At 42.5% G+C, this 27,051-nt stretch overlaps 1 protein-coding gene across 5 annotated transcripts in view; it reads left to right on the top strand.

Moving 5' to 3' along the window:
* Nucleotides 1-27,051, top strand: part of Frmd4b (FERM domain containing 4B) — a 188,875-nt gene that overhangs the window by 119,635 nt on the left and 42,189 nt on the right. For all 5 annotated transcript variants that reach the window (XM_042679986.1, XM_042679982.1, XM_042679981.1 and 2 more), the window contains exons 6-9: nucleotides 5,841-5,897; nucleotides 6,663-6,685; nucleotides 25,029-25,112; nucleotides 26,270-26,335. In XM_042679986.1, the coding sequence (XP_042535920.1) occupies nucleotides 5,841-5,897; nucleotides 6,663-6,685; nucleotides 25,029-25,112; nucleotides 26,270-26,335 (230 nt within the window). The remainder of the gene's footprint in view (nucleotides 1-5,840; nucleotides 5,898-6,662; nucleotides 6,686-25,028; nucleotides 25,113-26,269; nucleotides 26,336-27,051) is intronic.

The raw sequence follows: 27,051 nt of genomic DNA, 5'->3' as shown, positions 1-27,051 counted from the left end.
TATAGCAAAGAATTATCTAATTCAGAATGCCCTGTGCTCTGAAGTTGAAAGTCCTGGTCTAGCAAAAATAATTGGGCACTGAGAATATCACACATAAAATACTACTTGGGACAACTAACTTGAAACAAAAAGGGGGGGAGGAAATGATTGATTCATGTACTCAGGTGTAGTTGCTATGACCTGACTTGTAAGGGTATAGTAATCGCTAGAAAATAGGAACTAGCACTGTTTGTAGACTGTTTCTATTGCCTACCAGGCATTACCTATAAAGTAATAGATCTTGAACAGTGGCATTCCCCTCTCCCTCACCACTGCCCCCAGCCTGCCTGTTATAAAAAGCAGCTTGCTCTCCTCTGAAGTGGCAGATTCCTCCCCCCTGTACCTGTATCCTTGGGGAAGACCAGGGAATCTCCGGGAAGCTCCATACACTCATTCATTTGTGGTCTTTGTGGCATCTGTTGGTTGCACTGTTCAATGGCTTAGTGATAAATCTATACGATCCTAAGCAGCATCCACTTCATCAGTCCTGCCACTTGGGGAATTTTAACCAGACTGTGAAGTCTACTCCCACTCAGCAGTGGAAACAATTGACTAACAGTGAGAAAAAGGCTCTTTCTGTGGTCATTGATCCCCTCTGGGTCATATCTTCCCAACTTTGTCCTCAAAGAACATAGATGTTTCCTCTCCTAGTTCTAAGATGGAACAATTGGGGGAGGGTCTTTGGACCAGCTTCCATCATTTGCCAAAAAAAAAAACAAAACCCCAATGATTGTGTTTACAGTAGAATCAACTGAGGAAAGAAGTCAATCTCCAAAGGATTATAATATTCTGTCCAGAACAAAAGGAAGGAGACTTGTCAGAAACACACACACACACACTAAATTATTCACTACTTAAGGAAGTAGGTCTATTTTTAAAATGAACTTTTTATTTAGAGATAATGTCAAATTTATGGAAGCGCGCTAAGAATAGTATCACAAATGCCAGTATATGTCTGTCAAACTTAACCTATCACTTTTTAACATTTTGTCACATTTACACTTCCTCTCTCCCTTCATATATGGGATTTTTGCTTCTGAACACATGAGGGTAAGTTAAAGAAAGCCCCTAACTAATTCGCTGTACATTGTCTAAAGTCAAGGAGATCCCTTGTGTAGCCATATTGCTGTGATCCTATTCAGAAAATGTAACTCTGGATCCATGCTGTTGTTGCCTAATATCAACTCAATGGCCCTGCCCTCTGGTCATGCCCCCTACCCCCTCAGTCCAGATAACACATTGCATTTAGTCATGATGACCTTTTAATTGCCTTTACTAGCACTCACTTCACCAACATTTTTGAAAAATATGAGACAGATGTTCCACAGAATATCCCTCAGTTTGGGTTTGTCTCGTAGTTCCTCCTGAGTAGAAAGAGTGATTTATTTTTCACAGGAATTCTACACAGCAGTGTGCTGGAGACAGTCTGTATCAGTCTATCACAGCCAATTCTCACATCTCTTCCCAGCTTCTCCATTCTATGAAGTTCTACTGGTAGCTTGAAATAACCATAGTGGAAGTGTTTTACACCAAAGGCTGTAAATCAGAGCTCCCTCCACCTTTGATTTCAAGTGTGAAACATTTCCATTTACCAGTAATTATATATATATATATATATATATATATATGTCATAGAAATATATTACCATGATATGTGTACTATATACAACAGATAAAATACGCTAACAGCAGCATATATATGTGAGTGTGTGTCTTCTTGGTGCCCACCATGGAAAGCACATAGTGCTGTGCCGTCCAGTTACTGCCCTGGGCACTTTCTCATTATTTGGTTAAGATGGTACATGTCAGGTGAAAGGTGACCATTTTTCCCTTTATAATTGATAAGTCATTTATGGAGAGAGAGGTGCGTTTTGATTATGCAAACATCTAACCCTGTTTCTAATCAGATTTTCACACCGTGGTTTTTATTTATTGAAAATTATTGCTTAGGGTTGAGGAGAGGGCTTGTAGCTCAGTGGTAGGGCTCTTGCCTGGCAGGCATGAAGCTCTCCGTTCAATTCCCAATGCCACAAAAAACAGCAACAATAAGAATATTGCCTGCCTGAATTAGTACTGTGCTAGATGCAAATGGTAATTTTTACACTCCTCCCTGCCTTTCTTCCTCTCTTTCTCTTGCTCCTTTTCTTCCTTCCTCCCTTCCTTCTTTCCTTTCTTTTTTCTTTCCTTCCTTCCTTTCTTCCTTCTTTCCTTCCTTTGTGTTGTTACAGGGTTGAATTCACAGCTGTCCCTTGGCTCCTTCTCTCAGGGCTGATGTTCTAGCACTTGAGCCACAGCCCTACTTCTGGCTTCTTTCTTTCTTTCTTTCTTTCTTTCTTTCTTTCTTTCTTTCTTTCTTTCTTTCTTTCTTTCTTTCTTTCTTCCTTCCTTCCTTCCTTCCCTGCTCTTTCTCCTCCTCCTTCTCCTCTTCTTCCTCCTCCTCCTCCTCCTCTTCCTCCTCTTCTTCCTCCTCCTTCTTCTTTCTTTTTTTTTTTTGTGGTGATCAATTGTAGGTAAGAGTCTTGTGAACTTTCCTGGCTTCAAACTATATTCCTCAGATCTCAGCCTCCTAAGTAGCTTGGATTACAAATATGAGCCACCAGCTCCTTTGTTTACACATTTCTTGTATTTTGTTGGTGTCTACAAGTTAATTTTTTTAGTAAACTTAATCCTAAAATAGGGAGTGATAGATTCAAACCATACTGCCATCTCCCAATAGTCTATCAAGTAGTTCTAGAGATGAAGTGTCTGTAGCAGGTTGCCATCCATTGCTATCGTAGACGGTAAGTTTCCATGGAGTGCTGGATCAGTATAGCACGAGCAGGATGAGGCTCCAGGAATAATTCTCCCATTGCCCATGACAGTGTCTGTTGGTTGATGACATATTATCCCACTACCAGTGGAGGTGGCATTTTAGTCATTATTTTTCAGTCATTGCCTGCTTGGAAGATTCTGGGCCAGAGATGTGCACCAGAATCATAGAAGGTTATCTGTTCATCGCAGAGCAGGGACCAGGATGTCTGACGATGGCGCATCTCATCTCCCCAGTGTAGACTACCAGCTATCTGTAAAGCAAGGGGGTCATATTGTTACACAGTTCCTTTCAGATCCTAGAACTTTATTTAGTTCTTCTATTTGAGAATCAAAACCTAGAATTTCCCATGTGTGAGAGTCCACTGAGCCAACTATGCAAGGACAGAAGAGAAACGAAGTGTGGGAGGAGCCTGTACTCACTGACCTAGTAAGTGAATTCATAGTGCAGCTACATTAGCCATGAGGGTGTAGCACGGGGACTTGACACTGTTTCATGTTACCTTTGTGCATTCAGCCACACCACCTGACTCACTTCTCTGGTTCTCTTTGTTTATCCCTAAGAGTCGTGGAAACCCACTGGCGGAGCTCGGGTTACCTTTCTCTTTGAGGAGATCCCTCCATCAAGAGTTAGCTTGCCCAGGACCTATAAGGTTACATCTGTTGCCATGGTTGGAAGTAAGAGAAAAAAAAAAATCTTCTCTCCTGGGCAGTCTGTAGCTTCCAAAGAACATAGAAACTTCAAGCCTGAACTTCTAGAGTTCTTTCTAAGGCTTAATTAAATATCAGCAAGTGAACTTGCAGACAAATAGTGTTATTCTTGGTTGAACTCGGTGAACCAGGCAGATACCATTGGCAACCGGTATTAGAATTTAAATATGTGTTATTTTGGATTTCTTTTCTCTCCCCCTCTCTCTCCTTCTCTTTCTTTCCATCTGTCTGTCTCTCTCTTCTCTCCTTCTGTCTCTCCCTCCATCCCTCCTTCCCTCCCTTTTTCTCTCTCTTTTTTTTCTTTTTTTTTTGGGTCCGGTCGTGGGGCCTGAACTCTGGGCCTGGGCGCTGTCCCTCAGCTCTTCAGCTCAAGGCTAGCGCTCTACCACTTGAGCCACAGCGCCACTTCCAGCTTTTTTCTTTTTGCTTATGTGGTGCTGAGGAATCGAACCCAGGGCCTCATGCATGCAAGGCAAGTGCTCTACCACTGTGCCACCTTCCCAGCCTGGGCATTATTCTTGAACTTTTTTTTTTTTTTTTTTTGCTTAAGGCTGATGTTCTATCACTTGAATCACAGTTCTACTTCTTAATTTTTGCTGCTTCATTGGAGATAATAGAGTTTCCTGAACTTTCCTGCCTGTGCTGGCTTCGGACATAGATCCTCAGATCTCAGCCTCCTCAGTAGCTAGGAATATAGGTGTGAACCATCAGTTCCTGGCTATTATGCACTTTCAAGTCCTAGGTATGCTGTACTCAGTCAAGGAAAGACTCCTGTGGGATCATTTCTGCATTAATGCTTGCCTAGTATGCATAAAGCCCTGGATTCAATTCCTCAGAAAAAGCCAGAAGTGGGCTGGGAAGGTAGCTCAGTGGTATAGCGCTTGCCTTGCGTGCCTGAGGCCCTGGGTTCGATTCCTCAGCACCACATAAGCAAAAAGAAAAAAGCCGGAAGTGGCGCTGTGGCTCAAGTGGTAGAGAGCTAGCCTTGAGCTGAAGAGCTGAGGGACAGCGCCCAGGCCCAGAGTTCAGGCCCCACAACCGGACCCAAAAAAAGAAAAAGCCAGAAGTAGCACTGTGGCTCAAGTGGTAGAGTGCTAGCCTTGAGCAAAAAGAAGCTCAGGGACACTGCCCAGGCCCTGAGTTTAAGCCCCAGGACTGGCAAAAAAAAAAAAAAAAGAGAGAAAGAGAAAAAGCTTCTTTAGCAACTCACTATTTGTAATCTTACAGGAGTAGTAACAGTATTTACATATGTCACCATATTTAATGGTACAAAGGTGGGTAGGTTATTGATAGAGGAAATATCCTTACACACCTACCTACACATCCCTTCTAGACTATTGAAAAAAATCTTCTTTCTTAACTGAGGCCCAGAACTCCAATTTTAATTTGGTATCTTTTTTTTTTTTTTTTTGGTCGGTCCTGGAGCTTGAACTCTGGGCCTGGGTGCTGTCCCTCAGCTCTTCAGCTCAAGGCTAGCGCTCTACCCCTTGAGCCACAGGGCCTGCTTCCAGCTTTTTCTGTTTATGTGGTGCTGAGGAATCAAACCCAGGACCTTATGCATGCAAGGCAAGCACTTTACCACTGAGCCACCTTCCCAGCCCTTAATTTGGGATCTTGAAGGATTAAAAAGATAAGATGATGAAAATATGACAAGAATTTATCACACCTCAGTGTAAAGGCCTTAGAACTTCAGTCTGCTAAGCTTTTATTGTGACTCACTTTTAAGGCCTCCCATTTGATCTAGAATGAAAAAATATTAATTCACTAGCGTGTCATTGACACAGAAGGGAATTTATGCGTTAATAATATTTGTATTGTGTACATCCTAAAACAACTATGCTGTGACACAGAGGGAAAAATAAATCACAAGAAATCCACACAAACAAATCTAGGAAAATCTGCCTAGCTTAAAAAATGAATTTCCAGAGATAAAAGATTATTCATGTTGAAGTTGTCCGAATTTTCAGCTTCAAAGTCATTGTGTTTCCCATGTACTATTCTCTAAACAAAATTCTCCACAGCTAACATAACACACACACACACACACACACACACACACACACACATACACACACACACACACACACACACACACACAGAGTGTCATTTCCCCTACTCCTTACGAGTCTCTCTGAACACCCCTCTCTCCTCTGCAGTGGTATGGTCTGCATTTGATCTTAACCTGGAGGTGCCAAGCTGTGATAGCTTCCCCAACTCGATAGCCATTTGGTACAGTCTAGGGCAGCCCTGCATTCAGTGATATTTTTCTTTCCCACCAACAGGGACAGATCGAAGTGGACAGCGAAACCATCTTCAAGTTAGCAGCACTCATTTTACAGGTAAGAATGGCCCCGATGGCTCTGACTAGCCCTTTCAATATTTCTTGGTTTTTACTAACTGCCTGCAACTCTGAAACTTTTGCGTGGACCAGCGTCTGGTAGATTAAAAAAATAAATAAATAAAACAGTTACAGTTGCTTGCCAGTGGAAAAATGTGAGCCACTGAATTCTGTTTTAAAGTCATCTGCAGGAGCTATATGGTGTGATATTCTGTTTCTCAAAGAAAAATTTAGACTGCTCCAAGTGAAAAGAAGTCACACTGTATTTGGAGGGAGTGCTCTAAGTTACTTGAATTTGGAAGGCAGCAGTTGTTAGAACAGCTGTAATTTTCATTTAAATTTAGTAACTTTTGTGTACATTTTCTTGAGGGTGTACAAAAAAAAGCCCTTTAATTTTGAAAAGCACTAGTAGTGGAAAAGCAAAGTCTATTTCTGTACTGGTTTAAAAAGTAAAGAGAAAACAAATAGTATATGTTAATTTACTTGTGTCATCATTTCAAAGGTCTCTACCCAGCCAAAAGAAAGAAAGAAAAAAGAAAAGTGGCCCTTGCAAGGAAAATCATTCATCTTGTGATTTTAGAAATGTAAAGATTTTAGAAATGTATGTCTTTGTCTCTGTTAATGGATACTAATATTTTCTCATCAATGTGATAGCCACATTTTTTTCCATACAAAACTATGAGACGAAAATAGCCAAGAATGCATATAATTGATTTAGCTTAGCATAAATGCATAGTAATCATCTGTCTTTTTTTTTTAATTTCAGGAAGCTAAAGGAGATTATACCAGGTAACAATTCCTTTTCTGATATTATTATGCAAAATAACCTTCTCTCCAAGTATGTGTTATTTTAAATAACAATAGATGCAAAAATCAAAAGAAAGTTGATCCTCAGCCTGGGGACTCAGATCCCTTCCCTCTTCAAATAGAGACCTATTCTGTGGGTGAATGAATCTCAGAATGAACCTTCCTTACAATTCTTCAAACTAGAATGACAGTGAATTCTAATCGGAAGCCTTTCCTGTCATGTTAGTGAGGTGAAGAAATAAAAAGCTCGGCCTTAGCTTGTGTTGATTTGTAGAAAACTTATAATGATCCTGTGTCTACAGTTATAACGTATGCACACACACAAAAAAAGATTAAATCCATCAGCTGCTTAGTTAAGGGATTAATAGGGGCTTGCTTTTGCAGCTGCCCGGAGGGCAGCACCCTTCCTGCATTTGACCTAACAGTTGTATTGTCTCTGTTCAGATACTTACTGCTTCTAACTAACTGCTTTACTGGCCATATCATTGAGTGTTTATGTGTGAATTCTTTCCCTGTAATGCACTAGTTGTAGGTGCTGAAGTAGAAATAGTTAAAGGTGGAGGGGTGGTCTCTGATTAGAACCAGCACACAAGTCAATGACCCATTGCAGTCCTGGCCTCCAGCATGTTAATGTTCGACTCCTGTTAACTGTTACACCCGGAGATGATTTCCACATCACCTAGTTAGTACTCATTCCCAGCCAAGTCTCTGAATAAAGTGTTTCTTAACAAACCTGATAATGATGCCCTCTAGCTTAACAGCTTCCAGACTCTGAGTAGCACTGATCTTTGGAGGCGCCAAATAAATCTGTGACCCTCAGATCTCAGCCTCCTGAGTAGCTAGGATTACAGCTGTGAGCCACTAGCACCAGCTCTCCAATTTTTGTAAGTTAGTGTCAATTAAGTTCATCTTGACAGGTGACCATAATGAAACTAAGAAGGAGGTTTCCTCTTCACATGTCCGTATATGCAAACAACATACCTTGGTCAGTAATCTTTTTATTTGGAAAGAAAATGGGAATATGGATTCTATTTTATAAAACAGGAAAAAAAATGTTATCTGATCCTAGCATTGGAAATTAAGCCAATGAAAATATTTCAGAGAAAGAAAAAGAGAGAAAGGAAAGGAAGAAAAGTGGCAAGGTGAGAAAGAATGAATTAGTTTCTAGATCACAACTGAGCACAGTCACCTTTGCTGGATCCTTTGGGAATCTAAGACATGCAAGGAACACTTCATGTATGGTGTGACTCTAATGTCACTTAGTAAATGACCTCACTTGTGAATGAGGTCTGAGGGCTCAAGGGCTCTTAAAATGTGAGGATTTCTAACCTTCCTTTCCCTATTTTGTCAAGGTCAAGCAGGTGACAATCTAACCCTCTATCTCTTCATCGTAAACTGTCCCTACCTCCCCCTAGGACTGTGGGAAGAATTAAATGTATAAACATTCCCCTGGGCAGTATCTGGTATCTGGTATCTGGTTTGTAGTAAGTAAGCTCTGATTGCACCTAGCCTATTACCATTAATTTAGCATCATTACATTCCTGACCATCATTTCCAAAATCCTGGCTGGTCTCTTGGCTACCTCTCAATGTTCAGACTAAGATGGGTAGGAAGAAGAAAGACTAGAAAGAGAAAGGCTGATTTTACCAGACCTTCTGCCTGAGGCAGAAGGTGGCTTTTGGAGGAACCTTTCTTGAGTGATCCAGACCTTTCTAGTTGTAGCCTTAGGACTTCAAGCTAGTGAGAGACCTCTGTCCCAGCCTAATCTAGTCTCATTCCTGAACTTCTTCTGGTTTCTGGTAGTTTCCTCAGGGATCTCTAGGCTGAAGAAGTGTCACACACTGTGTTGAAATTGTCCAGTTTCACTGAATGGTAGAAAGAACATGGGACTGGGTATTACACAAACCAGCAGCATCACCCAGGACAAGACATTTAGCTTGTCTGGCCTTCAGTTGCCAATCTATTAATTGGGGTTAAAATCACAATGAGGACTTTGCAGCATGATTTTGAGGAAGTTAGTGATATGGAAGGATTTGGGAAGTTATAAATTATTATTTTGAAACATGAATGAAACTTTGATTCAGTGCTATGCATTCCCTCTTTCCACCTGATCTCCTCCTGCCCTGAATGAAGCAGATACATTTTTCCTCAAAATTATGTTATGAAACTAATTAAAGAAAATCAGGCAGAATAAAGTGAGGACTGGTTAGTGATATACTGGTTAGAAGACACATTGGAAGTGCCTAGCCTCATAGGAATTCCAAGTCTAGAACAAATTACACCTCTCCAAGTCTCGGGTTCTATTTAATAGAACACATGAGGAGTAACAGTCTAATAATGGCCAGTATATACCCTGTATCATAGGACTGCTGTGAGGCTTAAGTGCATTACTATTTGTAGTGTTCAGAACAGATCCTTTGGCTGTACCTGAAATATCCCATCAAAGTTAGTGACACGACTCATCATCATTCATGTCTTCTCACAAATAGAAGTTGCTGTCCCCACATTTTATTTTTATTTTATTTTATTTTTGCTAATGTTGTGGTGAATTTACTTGCATTTTGGGGACTGTCATTATTGACGATTATTTCCTTAAGTGCAGTTCTCAAGAGAGAAAGAAAACACATTTCTTTTAATTATTTGTGTGCTAGTACTAGGGATTGAATTTAGGGCCTGTGCACTTTTATTTTTCTCAAGATAGGTGCTCTACCACTTGAGTCATGGCTCCATTTTCAGCTTTTTTGGAGATTAATTGGAAATAACAGTCTTACAGACTTCATGCTTGAGCTTTGAACTGTAATCCTCAGATCTCAGCCATCTAGTTGCTGGGATGACAGTTGGGAACCAGTCAAAAAAAAAAAAAAAACACCAAAAAATTCTTGAAGAGACAAAGAAGTGGAATGAAATGTAGGTAGTCTTGATTACACTACATTTAAATTATAGATTGCTGTCATAGCCAATAAGAATCTCCTGAAGCCTGAGTTAGGGCAGCACCTCTCCAGAGACAAAGGAGGCAAAGATGCATACTGTATGCAAACGTGACCTTCCTTTCTGGAAGCTGGATTCTTCTGGTTCTGGCTACTAAAACAGCAATTCCTAATGGGACTCTATGTTGGTTTATACGTGGGGCTGCAGCTCTTAGCTTTAACTACTTTACAACGTCACTGAATTTTCTCATGGAGGCATAAACATCACCAAAATACATCTCCAAACATCTTAGACCAAATATATCCCCAAACATCTTAGTTTTTGCAGTTCAAACAGTGATTAAACTCCTAATTCTTGGAGCATACCTGGTTCCATGCCTGAGTTCTCACTTACATTCTCTTCCTTCTTTCCTCCCTCCTTCCCTCCCTCCCTTTCTCCTTCCCTCCCTTCCTCCCTTCCTCCCTCCTTTCTAGCCTCCCTCCCTCCCTCCCTCCCTCCCTCCCTTCCTCCCTCCCTCCTTCCCTCCCTTCCTTCCTTCCTTCCTTCCTTCCTTCCTTCCTTCCTTCCTTCCTTCCTTCCTTCCTTCCTTCCTTCCTTCCTTCCTTCCTTCCTTCCTTCCTTCCTTCCTTCCTTCCTTCCTTGTCTCACTGTGTAGCTTAGGCTGCTCTCCACATTTGTGATCCTCGGGCCTCAGCCTCTACGGGAATGCTTAGAGAGCCGGGATTACAGGCACACAGCACCACACCCAGCTTTCCCTCTTTTTTCAAATTTAACATTTCCAAAGCTCCCGTCACTCAGCAATTTCCAGGCTGCCCTACCACCTCCGGTGCTGCCTCCCTTCATTTACATCACCGTGCTGTCTCGCACCCTCTCGGTGGATTTCCCCTCCTACCCCTTTTCTGGCTAGCACCCAGCTCCCCGCTCTCCTTTTCTTTTCCCTGGAGCCTGGTTTTCTCAGCCCTCATTCTCCAGCTGACTGTGAGCGTAAGTGTGCGCATATTGCTTACGCTAGCCACCAAGTGTTTACATTATCTAAACCATCAGTGCCCAGATCCCATTCAATCCTACCACAATAGCTCTCCTCCCCATTTAACCACGTATTAGCAGTGAAGGTCAGGCCCCTAGGGATTAGGCCCCACAGCCCAGATCTCAGTTCTGACGCCATTGTGCTGTGCCACCGCCGCCGCCGGCACATAACCACCAGCCCCCTTCCTGAGGCTCAGCCGATCGTAGTCTTCACTTCTGAAACCTGGTACCGGTTCACACTATACAGACACCTACTGCTCCTCCACACCCCATGCTGGCAGTTTGACTTGCCCCCTGGCCTGTCCTGGCTGGCTCTCTTTTACCCCACCACATCACATCCTATACGATTTTACCTTCATGGTTTTGCTCAAACTCTTCTTCCAAGAATGCAGTTCAAATCAGCAGCAACTCCTCCCCTCTCCCCCCCACCCCTTGGCACTCGGCCACACTTCCTTCAATCTTTTCAAGTTAGCATCCTAACTAGTAGGGAGCCCTGCACTCTGGAAATTAATTAAAATCATGGAATGGGGACTTCCATTTTCTTTACATCGCTGAGAGTCTGCATTTCCAAGCCAGCTCTTGCTCTGCAAAAGACAACGAGCTACTCTGGTGACACAACTCTGGCACTGGGAGAGAATTCCTGCAAGCTGACCCAGTAGGCTTTATCACTGAGCCGCCAGCCGCTCTGCGGGTCTGTAAAAGCAAGGGGGCTTTATTTAGTTTTGTGTCTAAGATCTTGAATACTGCAGGTTACAAAAGTAACCTGTGTGATTAGGGTGTTTCTGATGATAAGAAAAACAAAATGAGCGAGTCCAATTTTCACTCTGGTCAGAATGAGACTGTGAACGCCCCCCTTCCAATGGGAAGGAAGCAGTCTCACTTTACAGCTGTGCTATAAACCCACAGCTATTCCCATGGGAAAGGAACGTCTTTGGTCCCCAAGCGTAATTAATGGAGAGGAAAAATCAGAGACTTGCAAGAAACGAACCCCCACCTTCGTTTTTGTACCTCTAGACTACTTAACAGCTTTTGAGTATAATTCCATTTACGTGACCTTTAAAGTCAGTTACAACAGGAAAAAATCATCTGCAAGGGCAGGCCAGGCGCTGAATCACCTAGGAAATAATAGTGAGGAAGGAAGTTTAACTTGCTTGGGTTCAAATCCAGGCCTAGCCACTTGATAGATAACTACAGGTAACTTACCCTCTCTGGAATTCAGTTTGCCTCAATTAAAATCACATTGTTAATTAACATTATATAATATATATTTATACTTATTTATATACGGCTGGTAGTGAGGCTTGAACTCTGGGCCTGGGTGCTATCCCTGAGCCTCTCTGTTCTCAAGGCTAGTGCTCTACCGCTCTAGCCACGGTGCCACTTCCTGCTTTTTCTGAGTAGTTTTTTTTGAGATAAGAGTCTCAGGGATTTTTATGCCCAGGCTGGCTTTGAACTGCAGTCCTCAGATCTCAGTCTGGGATTACAGGCATGAGCAACCAGTGCCCGACTTTAACACTGTATTTTTAATAGCAGCATTGCTGTTGCTGCTGTTATCAGTATCTTTAACCCTCACAGAAACCTTGTGAGGATAGGAACAATTACTGGTCTCATTTTACAGGTAGAAACACTCTGCTGCATGACTGGAGTGTGGCCTACAGGGGCACAAAGTTTATGTACTTTACCACTGCTCAGAGTGAACCTTGTATTGCAAAAGAAACACACATTTGTAAGAATCATTCCCTTCCTTACTAGCAAAATAAAGACAGAAATTGAACATTTATGACTATTTTCAGGACAGGACTCCAATGAATCAACAAAAGTTTTTTTGTTGGTGGTTGTGGGGCTTGAACTCTGGGCCTAGGCACAGTCCCTGAGCTCTTTCACTCAAGCTCTTTCACTCTACCACTTAGAGCTACAGTGCCACTTCCGGTTTTTAAGTGGATAATTGGAGATAAGAATCTCACAGACTTTCCTGCTTGATTGGCTCTGAACTGAGATCCTCTGATCTCAGCCTCCTGAGTCACAAGGATTACAGGTGTGAGCTACCATGCCTGGCAACAAAACCCTTGTGTGAGCAAAACAACCAACCAACTCCCAGTGGGGAAATGATGTTCTCTCTAATATTTGGTTAAAACTTAGACAAAAAAAAAAAACTCTACATTTTCTTCTCTAAACTTTCAGTCTGCTCATTTACACAGTGAAATTTTCAGGATGGGACCTGCTGGCAGCGTTTTCCATACTTCTTTCTTCCTGATGTCTAAGCATCTTGCTGGCCCAGTGTCCTGGGGACTTCCTTTATAACCTGAGCCTTATTTTCCACAGCTACATGAAAGCAGAAAACCACATGTAGCTCACAGGGGCTCTCTCTCCCTTGACCTATTTGGGTGCTCTAGGTGCTTCTCCCCTGGAATGACCCAGGCCACAGCACTCCTGACTGCTTGGTGGGACTAGACTGGAGCTCAGCCTCTTTGTCCTAGTCCTACAGTGGCTGGCTAGGCCTTTGGCTTGTACAGCATTTGGTACAAATAGAAGCAGGACCTGAACTCCTTGCACTTCTCAGATGCCTCCAGAATCACTTAGAGCTCAGAGATGACGTGGGGTAAAGAATTCCACACTCCTTCCCTCATAAGCATTTCAGTGCATGCTGGTGTGTTCTAGAAGCACTGAGTGATAACACAACACATAACATAATCCAGTATGTTAGCTGCATTCAGGTGGCTAATACGCTTAATCCAGGTTTTGTGTGGTCACGAAGGACACACTGAGTCGCACATGCAGGAAGAGCACCTGGAGAATTCAAGTTGGCCATAAGTAAGTTTTTTGTTTGTTTTTTGGGGGGGGTCCAGTCGTGGGACCTGAACTCTGGGCCTGGGCACTGTCCCTCAGCTCTTCAGCTCAAGGCTAGCACTCTACCACTTGAGCCACAGCGCCACTTCTGGCTTTTTTCTTTTTGCTTATGTGGTGCTGAGGAATCGAACCCAGGGCCTCATGCATGCAAGGCAAGCACTCTACCACTGAGCCACCTTCCCAGCCCCATAAGTAAGTTTTACTTGTCTAATAAGAATTTTTCTAGGAGAGGAAGAGAGGTAACTTTCCATTCTTTGGCAGGAAAACATGTGCTCATTTTCTGACTCTAGAGTTGAGTTAGAACTCAACTTTTGAGCTACAACTCCACTTCTGGTTTTCTGGTGGTTAATTAGAGAGAAGAGTTCCCCCCAACTTTCCTTCCCAGTCTGGCTTTGAACCATGATTCTCAGATCTCAGCCTTCTGCATAGCTAGGATCACAGGCATGAACCACCAGTGCCCACCCCATTGATTCCATATTTAAGAATATAAGTCTATAATTATTGTACTTTGTCATGCAACTAATCACCATTTAACATTTTGTAAAACAAAAACTCACTAAGTCCATATCTTTTAAAAGTTCTCTACTCTCTTGCTGGAGTACTTAGCAAGAGATTTACATCAATTTACATTTGATGAGGTAAAATATTTTTATGTTCAACATTTATGGATTTTCACATTCACCACTTCCTAGCCAAGATCGTTCTTACAGATAGTATTTCTTCTACCAGATATTAAAAGAGTTGAAGCTTCAAAGGAGAAAATGATCTGAGTCTTCAACAAGCTGGCTAGCGTTTAGGAAAAATCTCTCCTCACATTTTCATTCTGCTTTGACATTCTTTCAAGTTCAAAAAAAGTTTGACAGTTGATCTCCATCAAGCATGCAGATCTCTGAGTCATTTGTTCCCCATGAAAAAAATTGGCTATGAACACAAATGCAATGACAGAGACATTGTAGCTGGGGACACTGAACTTTCTAGAACATTAGAATTCCTGCTTCTGGACTGAAGTTTAATACAGGCTGAGAGAGGAACTGCGTAGATTGGTCATGACATCGAAAGAGGCAGTGTTAGGACTCTTCTTCCTCTCGTTACCATAGACTCTGAGATTCTGTCAAACCAATTCTGAAACTGCTTATAGCATGGTAGCAAATCAAAATATAGGCTGCTGAGGTATGAGGATATCTTAAATATTGATTCCGGCAAACTCTGGCCTTGATCAGCCACAGGGACTTGTTCTCAGTGGCCATCATCCCCCAGGAGCCTGCGTCAAGACCAGGAGGACTCTAGGGTTGGATGTGCTGTGATTGGAAAGGGTGGCGCACATTTGCTGAACATAAGCATGTGTCTTCATAATTCTGTTCCCAAGAATCCCATCAGACATGTCACTCTTCCTACTTTTACAGTGTGCAAGTCAAGCTCATAAAAGTTAGGTTAGCCAAGACTGCAAAACTAGGAACAGAGAAGTGAGAACTAAATTCATTTTATATCTCAAACCTTGACTATTGCCCATCACTGGTCTGTGCTGGTAGGTTACCTTTTGATTTTTCACAGTATGTTCTGGCCCTCTGTGTACCAGCCTCTGGTAGAATGATGGGCCAATAGGAACTTAAATTCCTTCCTTCCTTCCTTCCTTCCTCCTGTATATACATACAGGAAGTATATATGTATGTGTGTACGTATGTACCTCAGATTGATACTAGGACAAAATGACCTTCTGTAAATTATGTGAGTGCAATGCTGAACACTTGTTCAACACAACAAGTGCCCACACTGATCGTTTTTTGAAGCTAAAAAGATTTTGTGCGTGCCTATGAATTGAGAAGTCCTGAGGAGCTGGGGACTAGAGGCAGCCCAGGAACGCATGCTCATCCCCTGAAAGGAACTTCTGTGTAAAGCTGAAAGGGAAGCCCTGACTTCCCAGAAGTAGTACGGGAAGTCACTTTAGCTAGCCAGACAAGAAGGGCTTAGTAATTTTTTTCCAGTTCTCCCTTTTGCTCTCTGTAAATAACTAGAACTTGACTTGGCATCAGTTGTGAACAACAAGTGTTTAAATTCCACGAGTGGAACAATGTGCAGTTTTAGGAATGGAAGAAGAGGAAGGTGTAGCTCTAGCTGTTCATCTTCCCACCTCACCCCTTCACCCTACCTTCCCCCACCATTTCTCCCAGAATTCCCCCTTCCTGCTGGCCTTGTAGACCTCTCACTAGCTACCACCAGGCCTTGGTAAGTCTTCAGACATGGCTGAGTGTCACAGATGGCCAATCTCTGTGAATTCAGGCATTGGAACGTCTTCCTTGGCCAGTTACAGCTGCTCTTGTTAACTTTTTGTCTGGACAGGTGGCAGGTGAAGAGAGCATCTCATTTTAGCTATTAAGAAATTAGCTCAGTCTACAAGCAGTTTTGCTGTACAGTTGGCAATTGTCAGGAGTTGATGCACCCGTAAGTCTCAGGCCTCCTGCTTTTGCCCAAGATCAATGGCAAATGAAAATGCTCATTTGTTTCTTCTCTGCACCCTATCACAGGCTTGGTATCCCAGCACAGTAGTGGAGACAGCTCAGAGGGTAGAAATCTTAGCAGGAATGTTTTTGGGGTTTGTTCCTTTGTTTTGTTGTGACCAGAGGTCGGGCATCAGGAATGCCTTTTGTGATTTAAAGATCCTGTGTTGAGCTTCTTTTTTTAAAATTTTTTTTTTATTGTAAAAAATACTGTACAGAGGGGTTACAGTTACAGGAGTAAGACAATGAGTACATTTCCTGTTCAGCATTGTTACCTCCTCCTTCGTTTTTCCCCTACCATCCCTTCCCTCCCACCTCCCCAACTCCTCTCCTGCCTCCCCTCCCAGCCTCCTCTCCCCTCCCCTCCCTGGTTGTAAAGTTTGTTTTCAACATAGTGTCTTCTACATCTCATTGTTACAATGGGTCAACGTGTATACTTATTTCAGCATTTTGTTATTTCCCTTCCCCTCCTCAAATTAAAAAAAATGTTTATACAAGATATAGGGCACTGGAATCAAATACAGTGGGTTATACCATGGGAGAAGAACATGGAAAAGAAACAACAACAAAAAAAATCACATAGTACATTATAAATACATTAAAAACAATAGCAAAAAAGAAACTTAATATCTTCTTATATTGTCATATGTACATAGCTTTTGACCTTTTCTGCTTGTCCTGGACATATACTAGTTATTGCAAATAAGGGAAACCATGGGGCTTATGTTTCTTTGGGCCTGGCTTACTTAATATAATTTTTTCTAAGTCTTTCCATTTCCTAACAAATGGGGCACTGTGATTCTTTCTGATGGAGGCATAGAATTCCATTGTGTGTGTGTGTGTGTGTGTGTGTGTGTGTATATATATATATATGTATGTCACATTTTCTTGATCCATTCATCTACTGGGGGGCATCTGTGTTGAGCTTCTTGTAGGAAGTAGTTTGGTCTCTGTTTTTTCTGCTTAAAGCAATTGGGTTTGCTTGCTATTGTTGCTCATTTTAAAACATTTAAAAAAAATTTTGTTTTTTCAAAATTATCATTTTAGTAGGTATCCAAAGAGATTTCAATTTGACATGTCAATATGACAGCAATGAGTACAATGCATCTTGATTAATGTCACCCTTCCATCATCCCTTCCCACCTCTCCCAACCCCACTCATACTCCCAATTTACCTGCTTCCACTTTCACATATTAAAATGTTCTTTAAACTAAATTTGATATATATATATATATTATTCATTTTATTTTATTTTATTTTTTCACAACTGGAAGATGGCGATAGACCACAGGTTTGGTTTGGTTTGGTTTGGTTCAAGAAATACTGAGATACTTGTTGTCTCTGTTCACATCCTTTAGGCAGCTAATCCAGTTTGGGTTAATCCAGTTTAATCTGAAAGGCAGATGGTCACCACCCAAAAAGCCTACGTATTCTGGTGGAATTAATTATAGTGCACCAGAATTATGGCTTCTGAAGCCTCCAGTGAAACTGGCCTCTCTTCACCTTGCTCCCTCTGTTCCTTCCTTCCTTGTCTTCTGTTCCTTATTTGCAGAGCCATGGACCAAAGGGACAAAGTATCTAAAGCATAGACTTGGAATCAGGTTGGCTACTTCCTGCTGTGGGGTTTAAATCTTGGTTTTCACATCTGTGAATGAGGCATGTCAATGATAATAAGCATAACAAGCTTTGGGCTGGCCCCTGCCACCCAGTAATAGCTCATAAGTGTGAGCTGTTGTCTTGTGCCAGCCTCCTGTTGGTGGATTAAGTGACAGCAAAGTCTCCTTTAATCTCCTGAAACTGACCTTCACTGCCCACCTAAATGGCTCCACCCCCACCTCCCTGGCCACTTCTCCCATATCAAATGATTGTTGGGGGCTGTTTTTATTTCTGTTTATTCAGTTACAGTGGCTCTTACACCATTTGGTAAGTAGGAATTGTTGGTCCATACCTTCGACCTTTCTCATTCAGTTGGTATAGAGCCTGCATTTCAAATAGGTTCTCAACCTAATGTTGCTACTGCTGCTGCTGCTGCTACTGTTGCTGCTGCTGCTGCTGGTTATAGTGAGGGTACAAGGACATGGTCCTTGACTGAGGATGGGGTGATAAATGGACAGAATAAGACTCAAGTGAGCTGGAGGCATGACTCAGTGGTAGAGTACCTGCCTAGTGAGCATAAGGCCCTGAGTTCAAATTTAAATTATATTGGGTGGGGGGGATGATGGGAAGTGGATAGAAGAGGAGAGAAGGGAAGAAGGAAGAAAGGAAGGAGGGAAGGAAGGAGAAAAGGAAGGAAAGAAGGAAGGAAGGAAGACATTGAATACTCCTGATCTACCAAACATCTCAGCTTTTCAGCCTCTTTCACAGTGGAGTATTGACTGTTGACTCCAGTTGACTCTGGCTGGCTGACTATAGAGAGATGTGTAACTGCTCAGTGTCAGTACACATCCAACCACATATCACTAGCCCTGGAAAAGAAAGAACCACTGGCTGTGGCTTCCCCAAGTGAACCTTTGCTAGCAATGGTGAGTGGCCACGTGATCTAAGATTTGGTTTCAGTCCCCACCACTGGGAGGCAGAGAGCTTTAATGGAAAATACTGGATCTGCAGTTGCTGTTCATTAACTCAAAAAGCAGATATTTTTTTTTTCTTTTAAGGCAGGGCAAATTGAAGTTAATCTGGCAAGTAAAACACTGTTCTGAGCAAACAAGTAGGTTGTCTTAAACTGCTTACCACCCAGGTGTTAATGGGCCAGCAGTGTAATCAATGGACTTGGTGTTTGTACATAGAAATCCAGATCCTTTTATTAATTACATGTTTAGGCAAGTTGTCATCCTTAAATACTGGATTTCATTCAAATGACTTAAAAGTTAAGTTGACATTTGTTGTGCCTCTTTACCAGATATTAAATGCACCTATCTGTTAGGAATGTGAATCCTCTTCTATCCCTTTGTTATAGTTGAAAACAGGTTCCTAGCAAGCATAGATAAGAAATGGCTGAGCATCAGAACCTAAACTAGGCAACTACAAGACAGGCAAAGGTGCCTAATAACAGTTAAGATTTTCATTTACTTGAATCACATTTAGTGGAATTCCTTGTCATGAGAACTTGCCCAGGTCCTTCCAGGTCCCTTTACAACTCTTTCTCCTCCCCTCCCCTCCCCTCCCCACTCCTCCCCTCCCCTCCCTGCTCCTCACCTTCCCTTCCTTCCCCTCTCCTCCTTTCTCTTTCCCTTCCTTTCTCTCCCTTCCCTTCCTTTCTCTTTTCTCTCCTTTCCTTTCCTTTCCCCTCCTTTCATTTCCTTCCCCTTCCTTTTCCATCTTTTTCCTTTCCTCTTTTTTCTTTTTCTTCATGTCTCTTTCTTTTGGCAGAACTGGAAGTTGAACACAGGATTTCTTTATTGCTAGACAGGTGCTCAAGTCACATGCTTGAGTCACAAGCTTCATCCTTTTGCTTTTACTTTGGTTTTCAGATAAGGTCTGGTGCTAACTTTCCCCAGGCCCCTCTCAGACCATAATCCTCCTATCTCTGCCTCTAGTGTAACTGGGATTAGAGGCATGTGTTACTACTTCTAGCACCCTTTAATTAATTTCTGATAATATTTAGGCTACTCATATTTATCAGTGATAAGCCTGAGACTGTCTACAGTGTTCAAGCAGCCATTTCACCATAGCTTTTTTACATCGACATGTACATTTCTTTCTGAAATATCAGTTTCGAGTTATGTGTAGATGAACAAAATAAAGCCTGTCCCAAGTTAACTTTTTAAAGAACTTAAGTCATTTGTTATTTAACATGCACTCTTTATTTACGTTTGCCCTGGGTTGCAGTTAATAAAGATCTTTGGCACTGATAATAGAATAGAGTTTGGGACTGGGCCTGGACTTTTTTTTTTTCTCGTCCCATGTAGCCTGTCCCAGAAACCTTGGAACACCTAACCATAGATAGTAATGGTGGTATTTTCTGCTAACAAGTGCAGTTTGCTAATTGCCGACGCTCCCTTCCACTCCAGCCTCTAAATGGCAGGTGGCTGATTGTTGTTGCTTTGAGCAAGCAGGTGCACACATTTGCTGGGGGGTGGATGGCTTTTTCCACACAAGTGCTCTAGCGTACATAAAGGGTGGCTTTGGTGTGGCCAACCATGTGGCTTTCCCCAGAATGGGTGGGGATGGCACATTCCTTTAGGGCTTTGGAGGTCAGTGAAGACAAACACAGCCTATGGTAGGGCGCTTGAGAAAGACCAAAGGAATCAGCGCCTGAAAGTATAGTTGCAGTGGCTGAATGCAGGGTCAGGGTTGCTTCTTTCCAGAAGGCCTAAGGGCAGAGCTCTGCCTGGGAAATCAGGTAAAATGCAGGCAAGCTCTTAGGTTAATGTCTGAATTCCTGCTGAGGTGATGGAGAGAAGCAGTTGCTGTTTTGGTTCCCTGAGTAACAAGGGATGGAGATTTATGGGCATTCTCTCTGGCTAGGGCCTGGAGAACACCGTCTCCCCTGGCAATCTGGTCAAGTGTGTCTTTGCAATAACATATGCCTTGCCACTGGGGTCAGGAATGTCCAGACAGGAGGAGTGTATTTATTGCTAGTGAAAGGCAGAGACATCCCCGATGGAGACCCACTCACCTCCCAGCTGCTCTGGAGCCCTCCCTCTGGCCTCCGAGGTTGATCCTGATTCATATAAACCATCCTGCCTGTCCCGCCATCTGGGGGAAGGGAGGGTGCTAAAACCAGGCCTGGCTGTCTCTGCAAAACTCCGTGGATCTCATCAGGCTCAGGCTTCCGGGCAAATTCCCCAGGAGGAAGAACAGATAATCACTCAGCTACTGGCTATTCACTGAAACGTGAAATTCTGTTTGGTCCTAAGCTCTAAGAATGATGGGAATTAACCCTCTGGGATGATGTGCCAGTGTTACAAACAACTCGATGGATTCGCTTGGTGGTCAGTACGTTGGAAAGTTTGTAACGTGTACTTACAGTGAGAAGGAACAACAGAGATAATGTGCACAGCCCAGAGGAATGTGGCCAGGGCTTTAGCCTGGCCACCACCACTGCCATTGTGTTTCATGTGTGCCTTTCCCCATGCTAGTACAATGGCTTTTCTGTCCTCAGAGATAGTCTGACTATGCTACATATTTTCTTGTTTTCATTGCCCTTCCTTCCTTCCTTCCTTCCTCCCTTCCTTCCTTCCTTCCATCCTTCCTTCCTTCCTTCCTTCCTTCCTTCCTTCCTTCCTTTCTTTCTTTCTCTTTCTTTCTCTTCCTTCCTTCCTCTCTCTTTCTCTCTTTCTTTCTTGTTTGGAATCCAGATACAGGATCTTAATCTGTAGCCTAGGCTGGGCTAGAACTCCCTTTTAAAAGCTGGCCTCAAACCCCTGCCTGTGCTCTCCAGAGCTGAGATTACAGGCAAGTGCCACCTCAGCCCACTGCAGGATATTTATCTAGGGTCTTGCCTTTTGGCTCAGTATTTGTGAGCTTCATCCATGTCTTATGTAGCTGTCATCTGTTCTTAATGCCTGGTATTCTGCTATGTGAATTCATTACAGTTTTATTATTTCTCCTGCTATGGGATATTTGGTGTTTCCTTTTTTGTCTCATTACAAAGAATGTTCTTCTAAACTTTATTCTTTAAAAAAAAAATACATAGCTCCTGAGTAACAGGGATTAAAGGTATAAAACACTAAAAAAATACATAGATGATTGATGGATAAGTAGATACCTTAGTATAAAAAATAAAAATGAAAAAGCAGGGTGCAATGGCTCATTCAAGTAATACCAGCTACTTAGGAAGCAGAAAAGAACAGGTCAGCCCAGGCAAAAAGTTAGTAAGTTTCCATTTCAGGCAATAAACCAGGCCTCGTGCCATGTACCTGTCATCCCAGCTCTGTGGGATGAATCAAGTTCCAGACCCTACCCTCAGACAAAAATGTGAGACATTATTTGAAAGACAAAGCAAAAAGGGCTGGGCTGGAAGCCTGGCTCAAGTGGTAGAGCACCTACTTAGTGCCAGGCCCTGACTTCTTTCTTCAGTGCTAGAGAGAGAAAGAAGGGATAGCGATGTAGCTTGGTGATAGAGCACTTACCTGGCGTGTTTGAGACTCTTGAGTTCAATCACAAACATTGGAGGGGCGGACGGGGAATCAGTAGGCTTTGAAAAGCAAAGCATCAAAGAAATCAAGAAAAATAAATGTTAATTCTGGGAGTTGACAGTTGACCTTTAATATGAATAAGTTGGATTGTAATATTTTGATTTTCCGGAAGCCCAAACCAGTTTCCCAAGACTGTCAGCATGATTAAGCTGCACCACTCAAATGAATAGAGAGATTTGTTCTTATGTAAGTACAGGAGCCAAGTGACTTTTTATTTCCTGTAATATTTAGAAAGCAAGATCTTTCATCTTTAAGAAGAGCTACCACCCTGGTTTCGAAATGTAACATCAATGGGTGCAAATCACAGTGGCCCCAAGCTAGGCAGAAAGTCTCACTATCTCTTCTTATAAAAAGACAGGAAGTTTATGTAACATCTGCTCAGTGGGTTCACTTTTGCTGGGCTGCAGCTTGTCAGGAAACAAATTGATAGAACCAGAAAACAAACTTTCTGTAGCTACTGGAGGAGAAGCAGTTAAACAGCAGAATAGGAAAGAGCAACCTCTAAACCTGCCCAGCAGTGTGTGGGCCAAACCTATTTGGAGGCCATGTGCTTATATCCCCAGTTAGATCTGGGTGTAACAATTGATTGTGAGGGCTGAATGCTTTGCTTTGGAAGGAAATTCAATTTGGGTTCAAGTTCAGTCCTCTACCTGGTTCATCAGCTTCGGTATCATGATTCACATTGGAGCAAACTCAGGAAAGTGAATGTAAAGACACACAAGTGATGGATTCAAATCTTATCAGCATTTTCTGATTCTGACCCTGGGATTCTGACAATCAGAAGGTAGAACTTGAGCTCAAGGCTGTTAGCTCACATCTGTCACGTTGGCTACTTGAGTGGCTGAGAATGGGAAGATTGTGGTCTGAGGCCACCCAAGGCAAAGAAGTTCATGATATCCCCCTTTCCAGCTTATAGCTGGGCTCCATGGAACCTCATCCGAAGCTATATAGGAGAATTGTAGTTCTAGGCCAGTCAGGGCAAAAAAAGACTATGAGACTCCATCTTAACAGAAAGATGCTAGGCATAGTTGCATTCGCCTGTCATCCCAGCTAGGATGAAAAGCTTAATATAGATGAATAGCAGCCTAGGCACTCACCCAGGCAGGAAGCAAGACCCTATCTCAAAATTAATCAGCACAAAGCCATGACTCAGTGATAGAGTGCCTTCCTGGCAAACACAAGGTCCTGATATCAAACCCCAGTTGCTACAGAGGAATTTAAAAAATGGAGCAAGTGTGTTCATCTCTCTAAACCTCACACTTTCCAGAAGAGCACTGGTAATAGTAATGTGTTACACAGGGAAGGCTTGTGATGAGGAAAATAATGCCCATAAATGTGCCACAGACTGCCTGGTACTCAGATACTTTCCAACATAGAGTAGCCAGTGGTTGATAATAGGATGCAGTGAGAGATAAGGAGAGGAAGAGTTGGCACTAAGCTGTGGATGAACAGACCTTAGAGTCATGTTTGTTTCTCCATAGACCAGCTCCTTAAATACTTCAGGCAGCTGGGCACTGATGGCTGTAATCCTAGCTAGTCAGGAAACAGATCTAGGATCATGGTTCAAAGCCAGCCCTGGCAGGAAAGCCCTTGAAACCCTTATCTCCAGTTAACCATCAGAAAACCAGATGTGGAGCTGTGGCTCTAAGTGGTAGAGTACTAGCCTTGAGCAAAGGAGCTCAGGGACAGTACCTAGACCTAGAGTTCAAGTCCCAGAACCAACCAAATAAAACAAAAGCAAAAAAAAAAAACTTGGGACAGTGAAAGAGTATTTTGTATCATCCTTGCAAGAGCAGCCATAAATGGCATTTTATTTATTTATTTATTTACTTATTTATTTATGGTCAGTCCTGGGGCTTCAACTTAGGCCTGGGTGCTGTCCCTGAGTTTTTTCATTCAAGGCCTACCACTCTACTGCTTTGAGTGACAGCACCACTTCTAGTTTTCTGATGGTTAATTGAAGATGAGAGTTTCATGGATTTTCTTCCTAGGCTGGGTTTGAACTGTGGTCCTAGATCTCAGCATCCTGAATAGTTAGGATTACAGGCATGAGCCACCAGCACCGGGCAAATGTCTCTCAATACTTATTTCTTTTTTTGTTTGAACTCAGGGCCTTGTGCTCTTGCTTAGTTTTGTTTTGTTTTTGTTTTTGTTTTCACTCAAGGCTGGCACTTTGCCACTTATGGCTTTTTAACTCTTTAATTGGAGATAAGTCTCTTGGATTTTTCTACTAGGCTGATTTCTAAACCAAGATCCTCAGATCTCATCCTCCTGAGTAGCTAAGATTATAGGAATGAGCCACAGGTCCCCACCCTGTCCACCCTTTTTTAACTTTCACAAAGATCATACCTTTCTCTTGGCAACTGGGATTTTATTATTTTGTAATTAGAGAATGGCTAAGGTACCTTTTGGTTCATGTGGTGTCATTTGAGAGATGCTTTTGAGTTTACTAGAAACCCATTTTCCAGTCTTGTTCTATTGCAGGGAGTTCCATAGAATGGGATTGTGATACTAGAATTCCAATCTGGTGACTATTTCACAGCCACTAAACATAATGAGGAGGACACTATAGGAATGTGAAGAGGCACACAATGGATTGTAAAGAAGGCTGTGGAAAAATACAGTTAAAAATGCACAATTCTGATCATTAGCTAATAAAACAGGTCCATGCAGAAAATACTATAAACATCAAAGGATCATCCTTTGACTTGGTTATCCAAAATTCCAGAGCTGTTACTAGCTGGAGCACTAGCTTCTAAGTGACTGTAGTATGTTGCAAGAGCCCAAGGTACTGTGGTTACTTTTTTAGGTCTCATTCCCTTGGTGACCAACTTGGATGACATTTTAGGGAACACTACCTGACATTAACCATGTTGTGTTTCTTTTAGTGATGAAAATGCCAGGAAAGATTTGAAGACACTGCCAGTCTTTCCTACCAAAACCCTCCAGGAGCATCCCTCACTTGCTTACTGGTAAGCCAACAGAACTCCTGGCCTGGCCTCCATCAGCCTCCATCGGCTCCATTCATTTCCCATGTGTGTTTGTCAGGAAATCGAAAGCCCTAGGTGAGAGAAAGAGCAACCTATCCATCCTGTGTATCACAGCTGCTGTAGGGGAGACTCGATTCTTGCACTGAGAGGGTCTCATCAAATACCACTGAATGGAAGTGATGCTAGAACTCATGTCTTGAGTTGTTTGCAGAGTCCCTGTGTGTGTGGTCCTTACAATGTACAACCTGTCTGTGGAGTGTGCTTCTAGGTGAGCACATGCTTAAGGTATGTGCTTTCACTGTGTGTGGCACTGCCTTCGTCTTGTGTAGCCCAAGTATTAGGACATACAGACCTCTTGGTCAGAGCTTCCTTCACTGAGTCCTTCTAGTTCGTATTTTAATATATATAGTACTCATTTTCCATCTTTTCCCCCAATTCTATCGTGGTGATTGTAGGGGTTAAACTCAGGGCCTCTAGCTTGCTAGGCAGGTACTCAATTTTATTAAATTCCATGAAAAATTCACTTCCCATTGAAAAGTTGATCTCATTTTCCTTCTCTTGGAAATGACAGTTTTGAAAGTAGGAACCCATATTTAAAAAAAAACAAAAAACACTCAAAGATAAAGATCCTAATGGAAGCCAGGTGCCTGTGGCTCCCGTCTGTCATCCTAGCTACTCAGGAGGCTGACATCTGAGGATGTTGGTTCAAAGCCAGCCTGGCAGAAAAGTCCCTGTGAGACTCTTATCTCCAATGAACCACTCAAAAAAGCCAGAAGTGGCGCTGTGGCTGAACGTGGTACACCGCTAGCCTTGAACATGAAGAGGTTCAAGGACAGTGGCCAGGCCTCGAGTTCAAGCCCCACAATCAACAACAACAACAACAAGATACTAATAGAATTGATCACTTGACAGGGTGCAGGTATCTCTATGCTAGGGAAACAACATGGCTTCTAACTGTGTTGCTGAAGGTTTGCCTGCCCAAGCTTCCAGGCAGGGCCGGAGAAGCAGAAAATAGAATTTGGTCTCAGAAAAGCATGTGTCCCCTGTGAAAATCATGTCACCTTACAAAACAAAATCAAGCATGTGTCACCTTTGATAATATCATGTGTAATCTTACATCTAACGTCTCTGCTTTACAGTGAGGACAGAGTGATCGAGCACTATTTGAAAATTAAAGGTTTGACTCGAGGTCAAGCTGTGGTGCAGTAAGTACCTTCCTTTCTTCTTGCTCTGGTAGCATTTTTAATGTTTCTGTTTAAAGAAGTCATTTGAACTTATTTTTGTTGAGTAGTTGGCTGTGAACCTAGATTGCTTCTGGTTAGAAATGTCTTAACATGAAAAAAAAGAAGAAAATGTATTGGGTTATCACATATTTTGGGGGTCTCTCATTCAGCTGCCTGCCAGGTACCAAAAAGGAGAAAGACAGGCCAAATGTTGGAGAGGATGGGGTAACAGTGAGGGCTGTGGTGATTCAGAGAACTTCTGCCGAGGCTGAAGCAAGAGGACTTAGCTTCAGAGTTCAGGCATAAAGTGCTGCTGCTGGGTCTTCTTATACTTTCACAGACAAGCTGGGAAGTCAGTGTGTAGGTCTGCTTTGGGCCAGGCACACAGTCTATTGGTGTTAGAAAAACATGGCTCACCTTTCCTTACAACTCATATTTCTTGGACCTAATGTCATTTTTTTTTTATCATACCAACCCTTTGAGCCTGAAGGCAGAAATCAGAAGTCAGCGGTGTTAAAGCTGAATCCTGACATTTTTCACTCTGTACCCATTCTCTGAGCTGGAGGTGGAGAGGAGGGATAAGGAGAGGGAGGGAAAAGAGGGAATGAGAAGGAGGGAAGAAAAGGAAAGGAAGGGCAGTGTCTCTGTAGATTTTTGTTTGGCTACTCAGGACATTGCAAAGTGTTTCTGCCTCTCTT

This window comes from Dipodomys spectabilis, unplaced genomic scaffold (assembly GCF_019054845.1).
Source record: "Dipodomys spectabilis isolate Male_0828 unplaced genomic scaffold, ASM1905484v1 ptg000054l, whole genome shotgun sequence".
Taxonomy (NCBI): Eukaryota; Metazoa; Chordata; class Mammalia; order Rodentia; family Heteromyidae; genus Dipodomys; species Dipodomys spectabilis.
The sequence above is the reverse complement of the archived record's forward strand: the minus strand, read 5'-3'. Positions and strand labels throughout refer to the sequence as shown.